The sequence below is a fragment of the Taudactylus pleione genome, unplaced genomic scaffold (assembly GCF_031769625.1).
Source record: "Taudactylus pleione unplaced genomic scaffold, aTauple2 ptg000344l, whole genome shotgun sequence".
NCBI lineage: Eukaryota > Metazoa > Chordata > Amphibia > Anura > Myobatrachidae > Taudactylus > Taudactylus pleione.
This window is the reverse complement of record NW_028284745.1, coordinates 80,716-93,596: the sequence shown is the minus strand read 5'-3', so window position 1 is coordinate 93,596 and position 12,881 is coordinate 80,716. Positions and strand designations below refer to the sequence as shown.

The following is a 12,881-nucleotide window of genomic DNA, read 5'->3' as shown; positions in this document are numbered from 1 at the left end:
GTGTACAGACTGCTATGTAGCCTATCCTATTCATGTGACCACAGGCCCAAAGCATCTCTCCTCCCACCCCTCACTGGCCATGCGCACCTATCTCTTGCATCGATGAGGCCAATGCATTTTGTTTTTCCTTAGTGCTCAGCTTCAACTTGGCTTATTGAGATGAAACAAAGTGCAGGTTATTTCTAGGAGTTTTCACTACACAATGATGCAGTTTTCATGAAAATTGTTTCAGTAGTTTTTGTGCCAGCTTGGAACAAAGACAGGCAGACACAACGTTCTTATATTAGTATAGATAGCGTTCGCCCACAGCTATGCTCTCGTGGATGTCTGTTATTGCTCAGCGGAAACTAATTTTACAAAGACAGTAGAGGCATCTAATATTGTTATGTATATTTTATATTGTAGACATTGATCACAAAATATCTTTGAAAACAATATATGCAGTTTTTCCTTCAGGGATTTAACACAAAAAGATGCATGGGGCTTCTAACTCGTGAGCAAGACACTTAACTTACAGTAACACTGAAAGGTTTCAAGTAACATGGGCAGCGACTCTATGATATGTAGTATTTGTCTTGGTGCACCATCTACTGGATTGACATGTATACTGCAACTTCATGAGTCAACTATATATTAAGCCTGAGTAGTGCTTAATACATAGTTGGCTTTTCCTGAGAAATAGATCTTGAGTTATATAGTTCTATGGATTTATATATGCCTACATATATAACTGTTTGCGTTTGGGGTGTGCAATATATGTATATATTGTATATCATTATATTTAAATACATATAGTCATTTTGGACTTGAGGAGCCTGTGCAAATTCTGCTAGAAAAATATTTTTGTCTCCATAGTTGGGTATAGGATGCTGGCGGTCGGGATACTGGCAGTCAGAATCCCGATGCAGGTAGGTATCCTAACCCTATCCCTATCCACCCTCCCTTCACGCTAAACCTAACTCTCCCCCTCTAGTGCCTAAACCTAACCCCCCTCCCCCCCGAAGCCTAAACCTAACCCTCCCTTCCTAGTGCCATACCTTAACCCTCCCCCTAGTGCCTAACCCTAACACTAACCCTCAGGGGTGCCGAGAGGGGGAGGGCGTGGGTACAGATTACCCGGGCCCAGGCTTCCTGAGGGGCCTGGGTAATCTCTCAGCAGCCCAGCACACAGCGTGTGCTGAGCTGCAGTGGAGACTGCTCGTGGCTGCTGAGCGGCAGCCAAAGCAGTCTCCTTTGCCTGTGGGGGGGGCGATCACACTGATCGCACCCCCCCTGGCTTTGCGCCGGGCTGAGGGGCTTACAGCGTCCCCCTCCCCAAAACTTTTTTTTTTGCTTGAGGGGGCATGGCCACGCCTCCCACGATTAGGCCACGCCCCCTCTGTACCTGGGCCCGCCTCGGCTCTCTGTGGCCCTGCTAACCCTCCCCCTATCCCCAGTACTTACCATCTAGGTGCTGGCGGTCAGGATGCTGGCGCCGGGATACTGCCGGGTGTCGGGATTTCAGTGCCGGCATTCTGACCTTAATATTAATGCGGTTATGCCACTTAAAGATATACAACATACCTTATCTACTGAAATAAAACACTGACAACAACAGGAGTTTGCTAACGATTTGCTCCAATGTTAGTTGACAGTTAATTAAGTTTCTTTCAAGTGATTAAAGTCAGTCTGGTGGCGGACACCAAGAACGGACAACGTAAAACAAGACGGTCATCCATTCCAAACTTATGTGCAGCTCTCCGAGATTAGTCACACTCGGAGGGGTGGTGCCAAATGCCCTGCCGTGACAATCATCACATATCATTGGCTGAGGAGAGCGCACCCCGCTATGGAATAACTGGCAACTCATCTGACCAGTCGTTCTTACCAACCCCAAAACCAGAAACAGAAACAATGTCCAAAAAGGGGAGTAAGGGAGCTCCAAAAAGCAGCTGTCCCCATGAACAGAAGTAGCAGGGTTACTTACCCTTCCGGAGCCGGGCCGACTACATTTGTGAGCTGAGGTCACGCATATGCACAGTCAAAGGTCGCACTGTACCGAGATGGCGGAGGGATCCACTTAGATCCATCTTCGCAATGCCGGATCTCCTTCCCATTGGAAGGAGCTGGGTGCTGGGAATATTAATGGGCCCGTTACATAAAACATGGGCCCATTAAACATGTTTCCGCATGTGTAATGTGCCATTATGGATGATAAATAGGCCCCTTTATGTTGTGTCTTATAGCCATGAGGTAATATGTAATAGTAGATGGTTATCGTAGCTGCCCATGGTTTATCACACATAAGATCTATAGGAGATGATTGAGTTGGGAGCAAAGCAAGATAAGCCAGTAACTGCACCTGGGCAAACCATGCTGCACGGCAATGGGGGTAAATACATGTATAAACTCCCCATCGCCTGATGAGTGCTCCCTCCTAACAGTGCAGGGTAAATCATCACCCATAGCCATAATGAAATAACGACACAGAGACTTGTATAAGGGGAAAGGAAGGTCAGCTTTATTTATTTTTAAACTAATTAAACTATTTAATATATAACTGAACTAACTAATAGAAGAAGAAAGAAAGACAGACACAGTATGGTGGCGCAGAAAGAACGGCCCCACAATGCAACATCACCAACTGCATACTCACATCTATCTTCTAAATGGGAGGCGAGCAGCCAGCCCATTACCACGCCCAAGGTACCCACCTCCCACCCCAATGACACGACGTGAGGCCCGTCTGGTTAGGTAGCTGCCGCTGACCCCAGTAGGGTAGAATCAGCCTAAGCCATGTATTGGAAGGGAGAGCACCTCAAGCTCCAAAGACAGATGGCGACTGCTACCGTTCTTTCCCGCCGCAAGAAAAGCCGACGCCAAACAACTCCATGATTAAGGGAGGGAGGGCGGGAAACAGCCGACCAGAGACATTTCTATAAAATGGCTGCCAAGCAGCAACTCTGATATAGCACTGACCCACCCCCTGCCAATCCTATAGGCTAACCAAACCTAACCCCACCCCCTGCCCAATCCTATAGGCTAACCAAACCTAACCCCACCCCACTACACTACCTCACTAAACAACTAGCCCCTTCTTGTCCAGAGGCCGACACCCACAGGCTCGGGTGTTTAATTAACTCCTTGCATATGAAATGCACTCCGTCCTAAATATTGTAGGGCAGGGATTCCCAATCTCAGTCCCCAAGGCACCCTAACAGTCCAGTTTTTAAGGATATCCATTCTTGCGCACAGTTAAGCTGGGCATCCACGATACAATTTTCTGTCAGATATCTGTCCAATGTGGCTGGTTGGAATGAAAACCTGGTAATGTATGGGAGCAATCTCAGACTGCAAAGACCCCTTACCGTCCATGTTTTAGGGTTATCCATGCCTGATCACAGATGGCTAAATCAAAATGGCCAAAGTACTAATTAAATCACCTTTGCTCGCCTCAAATATGATCTTTTGGAGCGGCTCCAGCCTGTACTGCTCTCAACGGCAATTGTCGTATCCGTGCGTACTGCCTATTAGACCTCACCGTTGTCATTATCCCTGTTTCGGTGCAGAGCTTCCTTGGTCCCTGTCTTTTCATTTGGAGAAAATGAGCTCTTTGACCAGGTGGACAATCCGAAGGGATCTCTCCTGAGGATGGTGCAGGAAAAGCTGCAACAAATCATGGGTGTCGCTCTGCCGCTGTTCCATGCTCGGGGGGTCTTCCAGTACAGCTTTGGTCTGCTTCCGTATAGAAGGCCCATTTATACTGTCGGTAAGTTCTGACTCCAAGTGGTTTGAAGGAAAAGCTTCTATTCTATTATATACCATTTATTTCCTATACATTTTCATAGTGTTGTACCAGATCCCAAGCTCCCGGGAATATGTTCCAATCTCCCCAGCATCCCCTGTCACCAGCACAATCCCCAATATACTTATGTAAGAGAAGGCAGGCAATGATCACACCACCTATTGACCAATAGATGCATTGCTCCTCCCATTGTAATGTATCATTGCCCAATCATCAGTCTGCTCACAGTCCAACACTAATATCAGACATTATTTATGCTGGGCCCTCACACATCACACCACTTACTGACCAATAGCTGCACTGCTCCTCCCATAGCAATGTATCATTGCCCAATCATCAGTCTCCTCACAGTCCAACACTAATATCAGACATTATTTATGCTGGGCCCTCACACATCACACCACTTACTGACCAATAGCTGCACTGCTCCTCCCATTGTAATGTATCATTGCCCAATCATCAGTCTCCTCACAGTCCAACACTAATATCAGTCATTATTTATGCTGGGCCCTCACACATCACACCACTCACTGACCAATAGCTGCACTGCTCCTCCCATTGTAATGTATCATTGCCCAATCATCAGTCTGCTCACAGTCCAACACTAATATCAGACATTATTTATGTTGGGCCCTCACACATCACACCACTCACTGACCAATAGCTGCACTGCTCCTCCCAGTGTAATGTATCATTGCCCAATCATCAGGCTGCTCACAGTCCAACACTAATATCAGACATTATATATGTTGGGCCCTCACACATCACACCACTTACTGACCAATAGCTGCACTGCTCCTCCCATTGTAATGTATCATTGCCCAATCATCAGTCTGCTCACAGTCCAACACTAATATCAGACATTATTTATGCTGGGCCCTCACACATCACACCACTTACTGACCAATAGCTGCACTGCTCCTCCCATTGTAATGTATCATTGCCCAATCATCAGTCTCCTCACAGTCCAACACTAATATCAGTCATTATTTATGCTGGGCCCTCACACATCACACCACTCACTGACCAATAGCTGCACTGCTCCTCCCATTGTAATGTATCATTGCCCAATCATCAGTCTGCTCACAGTCCAACACTAATATCAGACATTATTTATATTGGGCCCTCACACATCACACCACTCACTGACCAATAGCTGCACTGCTCCTCCCAGTGTAATGTATCATTGCCCAATCATCAGGCTGCTCACAGTCCAACACTAATATCAGACATTATATATGTTGGGCCCTCACACATCACACCACTTACTGACCAATAGCTGCACTGCTCCTCCCATTGTAATGTATCATTGCCCAATCATCAGTCTGCTCATAGTCCAACACTAATATCAGTCATTATTTATGCTGGGCCCTCACACATCACACCACTCACTGACCAATAGCTGCACTGCTCCTCCCAGTGTAATGTATCATTGCCCAATCATCAGGCTGCTCACAGTCCAACACTAATATCAGACATTATATATGTTGGGCCCTCACACATCACACCACTTACTGACCAATAGCTGCACTGCTCCTCCCATTGTAATGTATCATTGCCCAATCATCAGTCTGCTCATAGTCCAACACTAATATCAGTCATTATTTATGCTGGGCCCTCACACATCACACCACTTACTGACCAATAGCTGCACTGCTCCTCCCATTGTAATGTATCATTACCCAATCATCAGGCTGCTCACAGTCCAACACTAATATCAGACATTATTTATGCTGGGCCCTCACACATCACACCACTTACTGACCAATAGCTGCACTGCTCCTCCCATTGTAATGTATCATTGCCCAATCATCAGTCTGCTCACAGTCCAACACTAATATCAGACATTAATGCTGGGCCCTCACACATCACACCACTTACTGACCAATAGATGCATTGCTCCTCCTACTGTAATGTATCATTGCCCAATCATCAGTCTGCTCATAGTCCAACACTAATATCAGTCATTATTTATGCTGGGCCCTCACACATCACACCACTTACTGACCAATAGCTGCACTGCTCCTCCCATTGTAATGTATCATTGCCCAATCATCAGGCTGCTCACAGTCCAACACTAATATCAGTCATTATTTATGCTGGGCCCTCACACATCACACCACTCACTGACCAATAGCTGCACTGCTCCTCCCATTGTAATGTATCATTGCCCAATCATAAGTCTGCTCACAGTCCAACACTAATATCAGTCATTATTTATGCTGGGCCCTCACACATCACACCACTTACTGACCAATAGCTGCACTGCTCCTCCCATTGTAATGTATCATTGCCCAATCATCAGTCTGCTCGCAGTCCAACACTAATATCAATCATTATTTATGCTGGGCCCTCACACATCACACCTTGTTTATTGTTTTCAGAAGAGTTTGAATGTATGGAAAATAGCAATATTCTGATATTCTGATTATGTCTCCTCACCCAGCAAAGACCACCTACCCATGATGGAGGGGCACAAATACAGGAGGCAATGGAATGCATTTGCCCCCGGGGATCAGCCCTGAAGGGGGCACACTGACCTCCTCCATTGCTCCAGGTTCTGCTTTATGCACAGGGATAAGTAGGAAGCACAGGAGGCACGTGTCATGGCCCCCACCCTGGAGTTGAGTCTCCAGAGATGGCTCTCCAGCAAGGAACTGCACCAATGTATATAAAATTGACAGGGCAGAGGCTGGAGTGCATGGCCCCCCCATTGTTGGTTCTTCCCCCTCACACATTCGGGGACCTGCTCGATCTGCTGTTGCTGTCATAGTGATGGAAGATGATGGGGACCTATGCACAAGGTATGATGGGGACCTGTGCACAAGGCATGATGGGGACCTGTGCACAAGGCATGATGGGGACCTGTGCACAAGGCATGATGGGGACCTGTGCACAAGGCATGATGGGGACCTGTGCATGAAGCTTGATGGGGATCTGTGCACAAGGCATGATGGGGACCTGTGCACAAGGCATGATGGGGACCTCTGCATAAGGCATGATGGGCACCTCTGCATAAGGCATGATGGGGACCTGTGCACAAGGCATGATGGGGACTAGTGCACAAGGCATGATGGGTAGCTGTGCACAAGGCATGATGGAGACCTGTGCGCAAGGCATGATGGGGACCTGTGCATGAAGCATGATGTCGATCTGTGCACAAGGCATGATGGGGACCTGTACACAAGGCATGATGGGGACCTGTACACAAGGCATGATGGGGACCTGTACACAAGGCATGATGGGGACCTGTACACAAGGCATTATGGAGACCTGTGCACAAGGCATGATGGGGACCTGTACACGAGGCATGATGGGGACCTGTGCACAAGGCATGATGGGGACCTGTGCATGAAGCATGATAGGTACCTGTGCATAAGGCATGATGGGGACCTGTACACAAGGCATGATGGGTACATGTACACAAGGCATGATGGGGACCTGTACACAAGGCATTATGGAGACCTGTGCACAAGGCATGATGGGGACCTGTACACGAGGCATGATGGGGACCTGTGCACAAGGCATGATGGGGACCTGTGCATGAAGCATGATAGGTACCTGTGCACAAGTCATGATGGGGACCAGAGCACGAAGCATGATGGGGACCTGTGCACAAGGCATGATGGGGACCTGTGCACAAGGCATGATGGGGATCTGTGCACAAGGCATGATGGGGACCTGTGCACAAGGCATTATGGAGACCTGTGCACAAGGCATGATGGGGACCTGTGCACAAGGCATGATGGGGACCTGTGCATGAAGCATGATGGGTACCTGTGCATGGAGCATGATGGGGACCTGTGCACAAGGCATGATGGGGACCTGTGCACAAGGCATGATGGGGACCTGTGCACGAAGCATGATGGGGACCTGTGCAGCAGGCATGATGGGGACCTGTACACAAGGCATGAGAGCATGATGGGTACCTGTGCATGGAGCATGATGGGGACCTGTGCACAAGGCATGATGGAGACCTGTGCACGAAGCATGATGGGGACCTGTGTATGAAGCATGATGGGTACCTGTGCATGGAGCATGATGGGGACCTGTACACAAGGCATGATGGGGACCTGTACACAAGGCATGAGGGTATGATGGGTACCTGTGCATGGAGCATGATGGGGACCTGTGCACAAGGCATGATGGGGACCTATGTACAAGGCATGATGGGGACCTGTGCACAAGGCATGATGGAGACCTGTGCACAAGGCATGATGGGGACCTGTGCACGAAGCATGATGGGGACCTGTACACAAGGCATGATGGGGACCTGTACACAAGGCACGTTGGGGACCTGTACACAAGGCACGATGGGGACCTGCACACGAGGCACGATGGGGACCTGTACACGAGGCACGATGGGGACCTGTGCACAAGGCACGATGGGGACCTGTACACGAGGCACGATGGGGACCTGTACACAAGGCATGAAGGGGGCCTGCACACAAGGCATGATGGGGACCTGTACACAAGTCATGATGGGGACCTGTGCATAAGGCATGATGGGGACCTGTGCATGAAGCATGATGGGGACCTGTGCATGAAGCATGATGGGGACATGTACACAAGGCATGATGGGGACTAGTGCACAAGGCATGATGGGGACCTGTACACAAGGCATGATGGGGACCAGTGCACAAGGCATGATGGGGACCTGTGCACAAGGCATGATGGGGCCCTGTGCACAAGGCATGATGGGTAGCTGTGCACAAAGCATGATGGGTACCTGTGCAGGAGGCATGATGGTTAGCTGTGCACAAAGCATGATGGGTAGCTATACATGAGGCATCATGGGTAATGTAAAGGTCCTGAATATAATTGAATGAATCCGACACATTAATAGGAAGTGAAAAGACAGGAGATGGGAAGACCTTTGGATAACACACAGTAATCTGTATATAAATAATATACTGGTTCTGTTTCTAGGGATAATGGGAGCAGCATTAGGTGTAATGAGCACAGAGAGGCTGTTATTAGACACTATATAGAGCTGACAATCCGCAGGTTCTCTTTTGATATCATGCTAATTTTTGCGGAACGCACTGTCTCTTTATTAAGATAGCTCCAAGGATGGGGGGGTGGTGAGTTCCACCACGTCTCTAGGACCACTTTAAGCACTGTTAACAGATATGTGCTCTAATGTCCACTTACAGTAAGTGTTTTCTGTAATGAGGAGGGAGGTAAACAATGGGCACTTGGGACCGTGCTCAGATCCGCCATGTAAGAGAAGAATTTCCGTTTGCTGCATTGTTCCCGATGTCTTGGAGAGTTTCTGTCCTACACAGAGGAGGCGGCTGCTTTGTCAGCTGCACCAATATTATTGAGCGGTGGAACTCAACTCCAGTCCTCAAGTACCACCAGCAGGTCATGTTTTCAATCAATTCCATTCTGTTATTTATTAAAGAGCTTCTACAACTTATGGCCAAACTGTCATTCTTACATCTACAATTGATGTCCTCTTGTTCAGTGATTGGTCCTTGGTATGAAATGTTTGTTAGACATTTCTGCCTTCATGTGTCCATCTGTTATCATTTACCAAGAGCCTGCACTCACAGCTCAGTATTCCAGTCCTGTTACCAGGATTATTTTCATCTGATTCTGTAAATCTTTGGACAGAAAGAACCTGGGCCTAGCAAAGCTGAATACCGGTACTTAGTTTCTGGTTATTTGGACACCCCTAGAGGAGTAGGTTGGCGCTAAGTAGCCCTGAATGTAGGGTAAAATATAATGTTTCCCATCTGGCTTTACCAGGCAGTTACCCTAAATATGATTTAGAGATTTTAAAACCAACAGATGTAAGTGTTCTCCCTGTAAAATACTGGGCAGTGTATCCGGCAGGTTGGAGATGAAAACCAGCAGCAATAGGCAGCAGTAGGGAAACCGCCAGCAATCCGGCTCCCTAGTATGGACCTGTGCTCTGACATAGAAGGAGGTGAGGTAGCAGCGAGAGCTGGGAATAGTAGTCCTGACAATAATAGTAATGGCTATTCGTATAACATAAGAACATGATGTGGGTAATGTGTGTAAGACATGAGGGAGAAGTAGTCCCGGTAGTATTAAGCAGTTCTCCTCTCTCTGTGACGCAAAACTCTCTGAAAATGGTGGACTATGTTGTCACCTGCAGTCTTGGCAACACCTTGGGCATGCAGGGAGGAGCAGCTGTCAGAGCCAGAGGAAGCAATTCCAGTCAGTGGTTCCTCCTCGTCTGCCTCTACAGTCCCATTACCCATCTGCTCCACATGTGAGCGCTGGATGCAAAGGGGGGAATCGGTATGAATTACCGCTGGACCCCTGGCCAGCGGTTCAAATCCCGACAGCGGCTGGCCGACAGAGGAGGAAATCCTGATCGTCCCTAGGTAAGTATTCCCTAACCTAATCTACTCCCTAAACCCTCCTTTAGGGTGCCTAACCCTAACCTCCCCCCAAGTGCCTAACTCTAATCCCCCCTCTAAGTGCCTAAACCTAACCTCACCTTCCCCACCGCCTAAACCTAAGTCCCCCGGGGGGGTGCCTAACCCTGACCCTCCCTCCCCCTAGCCTAACCCTAACCTCCATTTAAATGGGCGGTTACTTCTGGTATATAAATACATTATTCCATATCACACCCAATCATTTTTTAGTGTTCAGCATGTAGGCCTACATATATAGTATTTAAAATTGCGGTTCGGCTTTCCTGAAAACAGAACACACCGGAACTTTGGGGTTCCGAGTCGAACCGAGTCCCGGGTCAGATCACTTTGGAGTTCTGAGTAGAACCGTGTCACGGCTTGGGACTGCTGTAAGTTCGGAATTCGTATTTAAAAACTGAATCTCGGGATTTGGGTTGCATGTAAACAGGTCCAAATTACATGATTTTGGCTGTTTTTATCAATTTTAAATAAATCCTAAACCAAAACACTTGAGGGTGGTTTATCCAAAACCAAAACACGGGAGTTTGTGCACATCTGTAATATAAATACAGTATATATAGGTAGGGGATGCTCTTGCTGGAGACCAGTTACCCAGTAAGTTATAAAAACCATTTAAAAAATATTGAATTACTGTTGCATTTTGGTAATTTTTTAAATGTATTATCTATGTATCGTTGCCTGACTGGTGACCAGCACAGACCCCGATTTATGAACAAGTGATATTCTTGTTATCACTCGTTACTAATCTTACATGGTGCTCCAACCAATCAGCTCCTAACTGTCACTTTACAGGCAGTGTTTGAAAAATGACAGGAGCGGATTGGTTGGAGCAACGAATGATAACAAGAATATCACTGGTTGATAAATCTGGGCCTTAGCCCTGTCATGCATGATAGCTACACATTATAACTCCTTTGTCACAATACGATTTTGTGTGTAAATGAACCTTTCATTCTGTTTGCTGCAGTCGGCAAGCCCATCAAAGTGACCGAGAATCCCAACCCATCCACTGAGGAGATAGACAGGATGCACCAGCTCTACACTGAGAAACTCTGCGAGTTATTCGAGGAGCACAAAACCCAGTATAACGTCCCAGCGGATAAACATCTGACATTTATATAATGACTTCCACAAGCAAAAATGACTCTCGTCTGCTCGCATTCCTGGGCGGTCGCATCTCTGATGATACAATAAAGCAATTCCTCATTGTAACTTCAGCATATTTGCTATCTTGTTTCAGCATTGATGATAATAGTAATAATATAATATAGTTGTAATGCGTTGGGTAAATAACACTGAAATATGTAACAGTGGGAGAAATATTCTCACGCAGAATTCCATTTATGAGACAGTATTTCCTATCAAGATTTTCTCAATCTACCAGTCAGTGTGCAGTTAATACCAGAACATGCAGAGGACCACAGAGCCGTAACTAGACTTTTTGGTGCCCTGTGTCAGAAAGAGCATTGGTGCCCCCACCCTAGCTATTTTTCAAATAGAGACATAGGACACACTCCCGAAAAAGGGCCATGGCCTCATGGGGAAGGGTCAGGGAAGAGATAGGGGAGGCCATGAGATACTGGGGATAAATAGGGACATAAGAGAGTGCACCTGAGAGAGGGCCATGGCCTCATGGGGAAGGGCCAGGGAAGAGATAGGAGAGGCCAGGAGATGCTGGGGATAAATAGGGACATAATATAGTGCACCTGAGAGAGGGCCATGGCCTCATGGGGAAGGGCCAGGGAAGAGATAGGGGAGGCCAGGAGATGCTGGGGATAAATAGGGACATAATATAGTGCGCCTGAGAGAGGGCCATGGCCTCATGGGGAAGGGCCAGGGAAGAGATAGGGGAAGCCAGGAGATGCTGGGGATAAATAGGGACATAATATAGTGCGCCTGAGAGAGGGCCATGGCCTCACGGGGAAGTGCCAGGGAAGAGATAGGGGAGGCCAGGAGATGCTGGGGATAAATAGGGACATAATATAGTGCACCTGAGAGAGGGCCATGGCCTCATGGGGAAGTGCCAGGGAAGAGATAGGGGAGGCCAGGAGATGCTGGGGATAAATAGGGACATAATATAGTGCACCTGAGAGAGGGCCATGGCCTCATGGGGAAGGACCAGGGAAGAGATAAGGGAGGCCAGGAGATGTTGGGGATAAATAGGGGCATAATATACTGCACCTGAGGGAGGGCCATGGCCTCATGGGGAAGGGCCAGGGAAGAGATAGGGGAGGCCAGGAGATGCTGGGGATAAATAGGGACATAATATAGTGCGCCTGAGAGAGGGCCATGGCCTCACGGGGAAGTGCCAGGGAAGAGATAGGGGAGGCCAGGAGATGCTGGGGATAAATAGGGACATAATATAGTGCACCTGAGAGAGGGCCATGGCCGCATGGGGAAGTGCCAGGGAAGAGATAGGGGAGGCCAGGAGATGCTGGGGATAAATAGGGACATAAGAGAGTGCACCTGAGAGAGGGCCATGGCCTCATGGGGAAGGGCCAGGGAAGAGATAGGGGAGGCCAGGAGATGCTGGGGATAAATAGGGACATAATATAGTGCACTTGAGAGAGGGCCATGGCCTCATGGGGAAGGGCCAGGGAAGAGATAGGGGAGGCCAGGAGATGCTGGGGATAAATAGGGACATAATATAGTGCACCTGAGAGAGGGCCATGGCCTCATGGGGA

The 12,881-nt window shown here is 48.0% G+C and overlaps 1 protein-coding gene across 2 annotated transcripts in view; it reads left to right on the top strand.

The window, feature by feature from the left end:
• The window catches only part of MOGAT2 (monoacylglycerol O-acyltransferase 2), a 77,743-nt gene extending 66,356 nt beyond the window's left edge, over positions 1–11,387 (top strand). For both annotated transcript variants that reach the window (XM_088444003.1, XM_088444002.1), the window contains exons 5-6: positions 3,549–3,748; positions 11,165–11,387. In XM_088444003.1, coding sequence (XP_088300129.1) covers positions 3,549–3,748; positions 11,165–11,319 — 355 coding nt within the window. In that variant the 3' untranslated portion in view covers positions 11,320–11,387. The remainder of the gene's footprint in view (positions 1–3,548; positions 3,749–11,164) is intronic.
• The last annotated feature ends 1,494 nt before the right edge of the window (positions 11,388–12,881 follow it).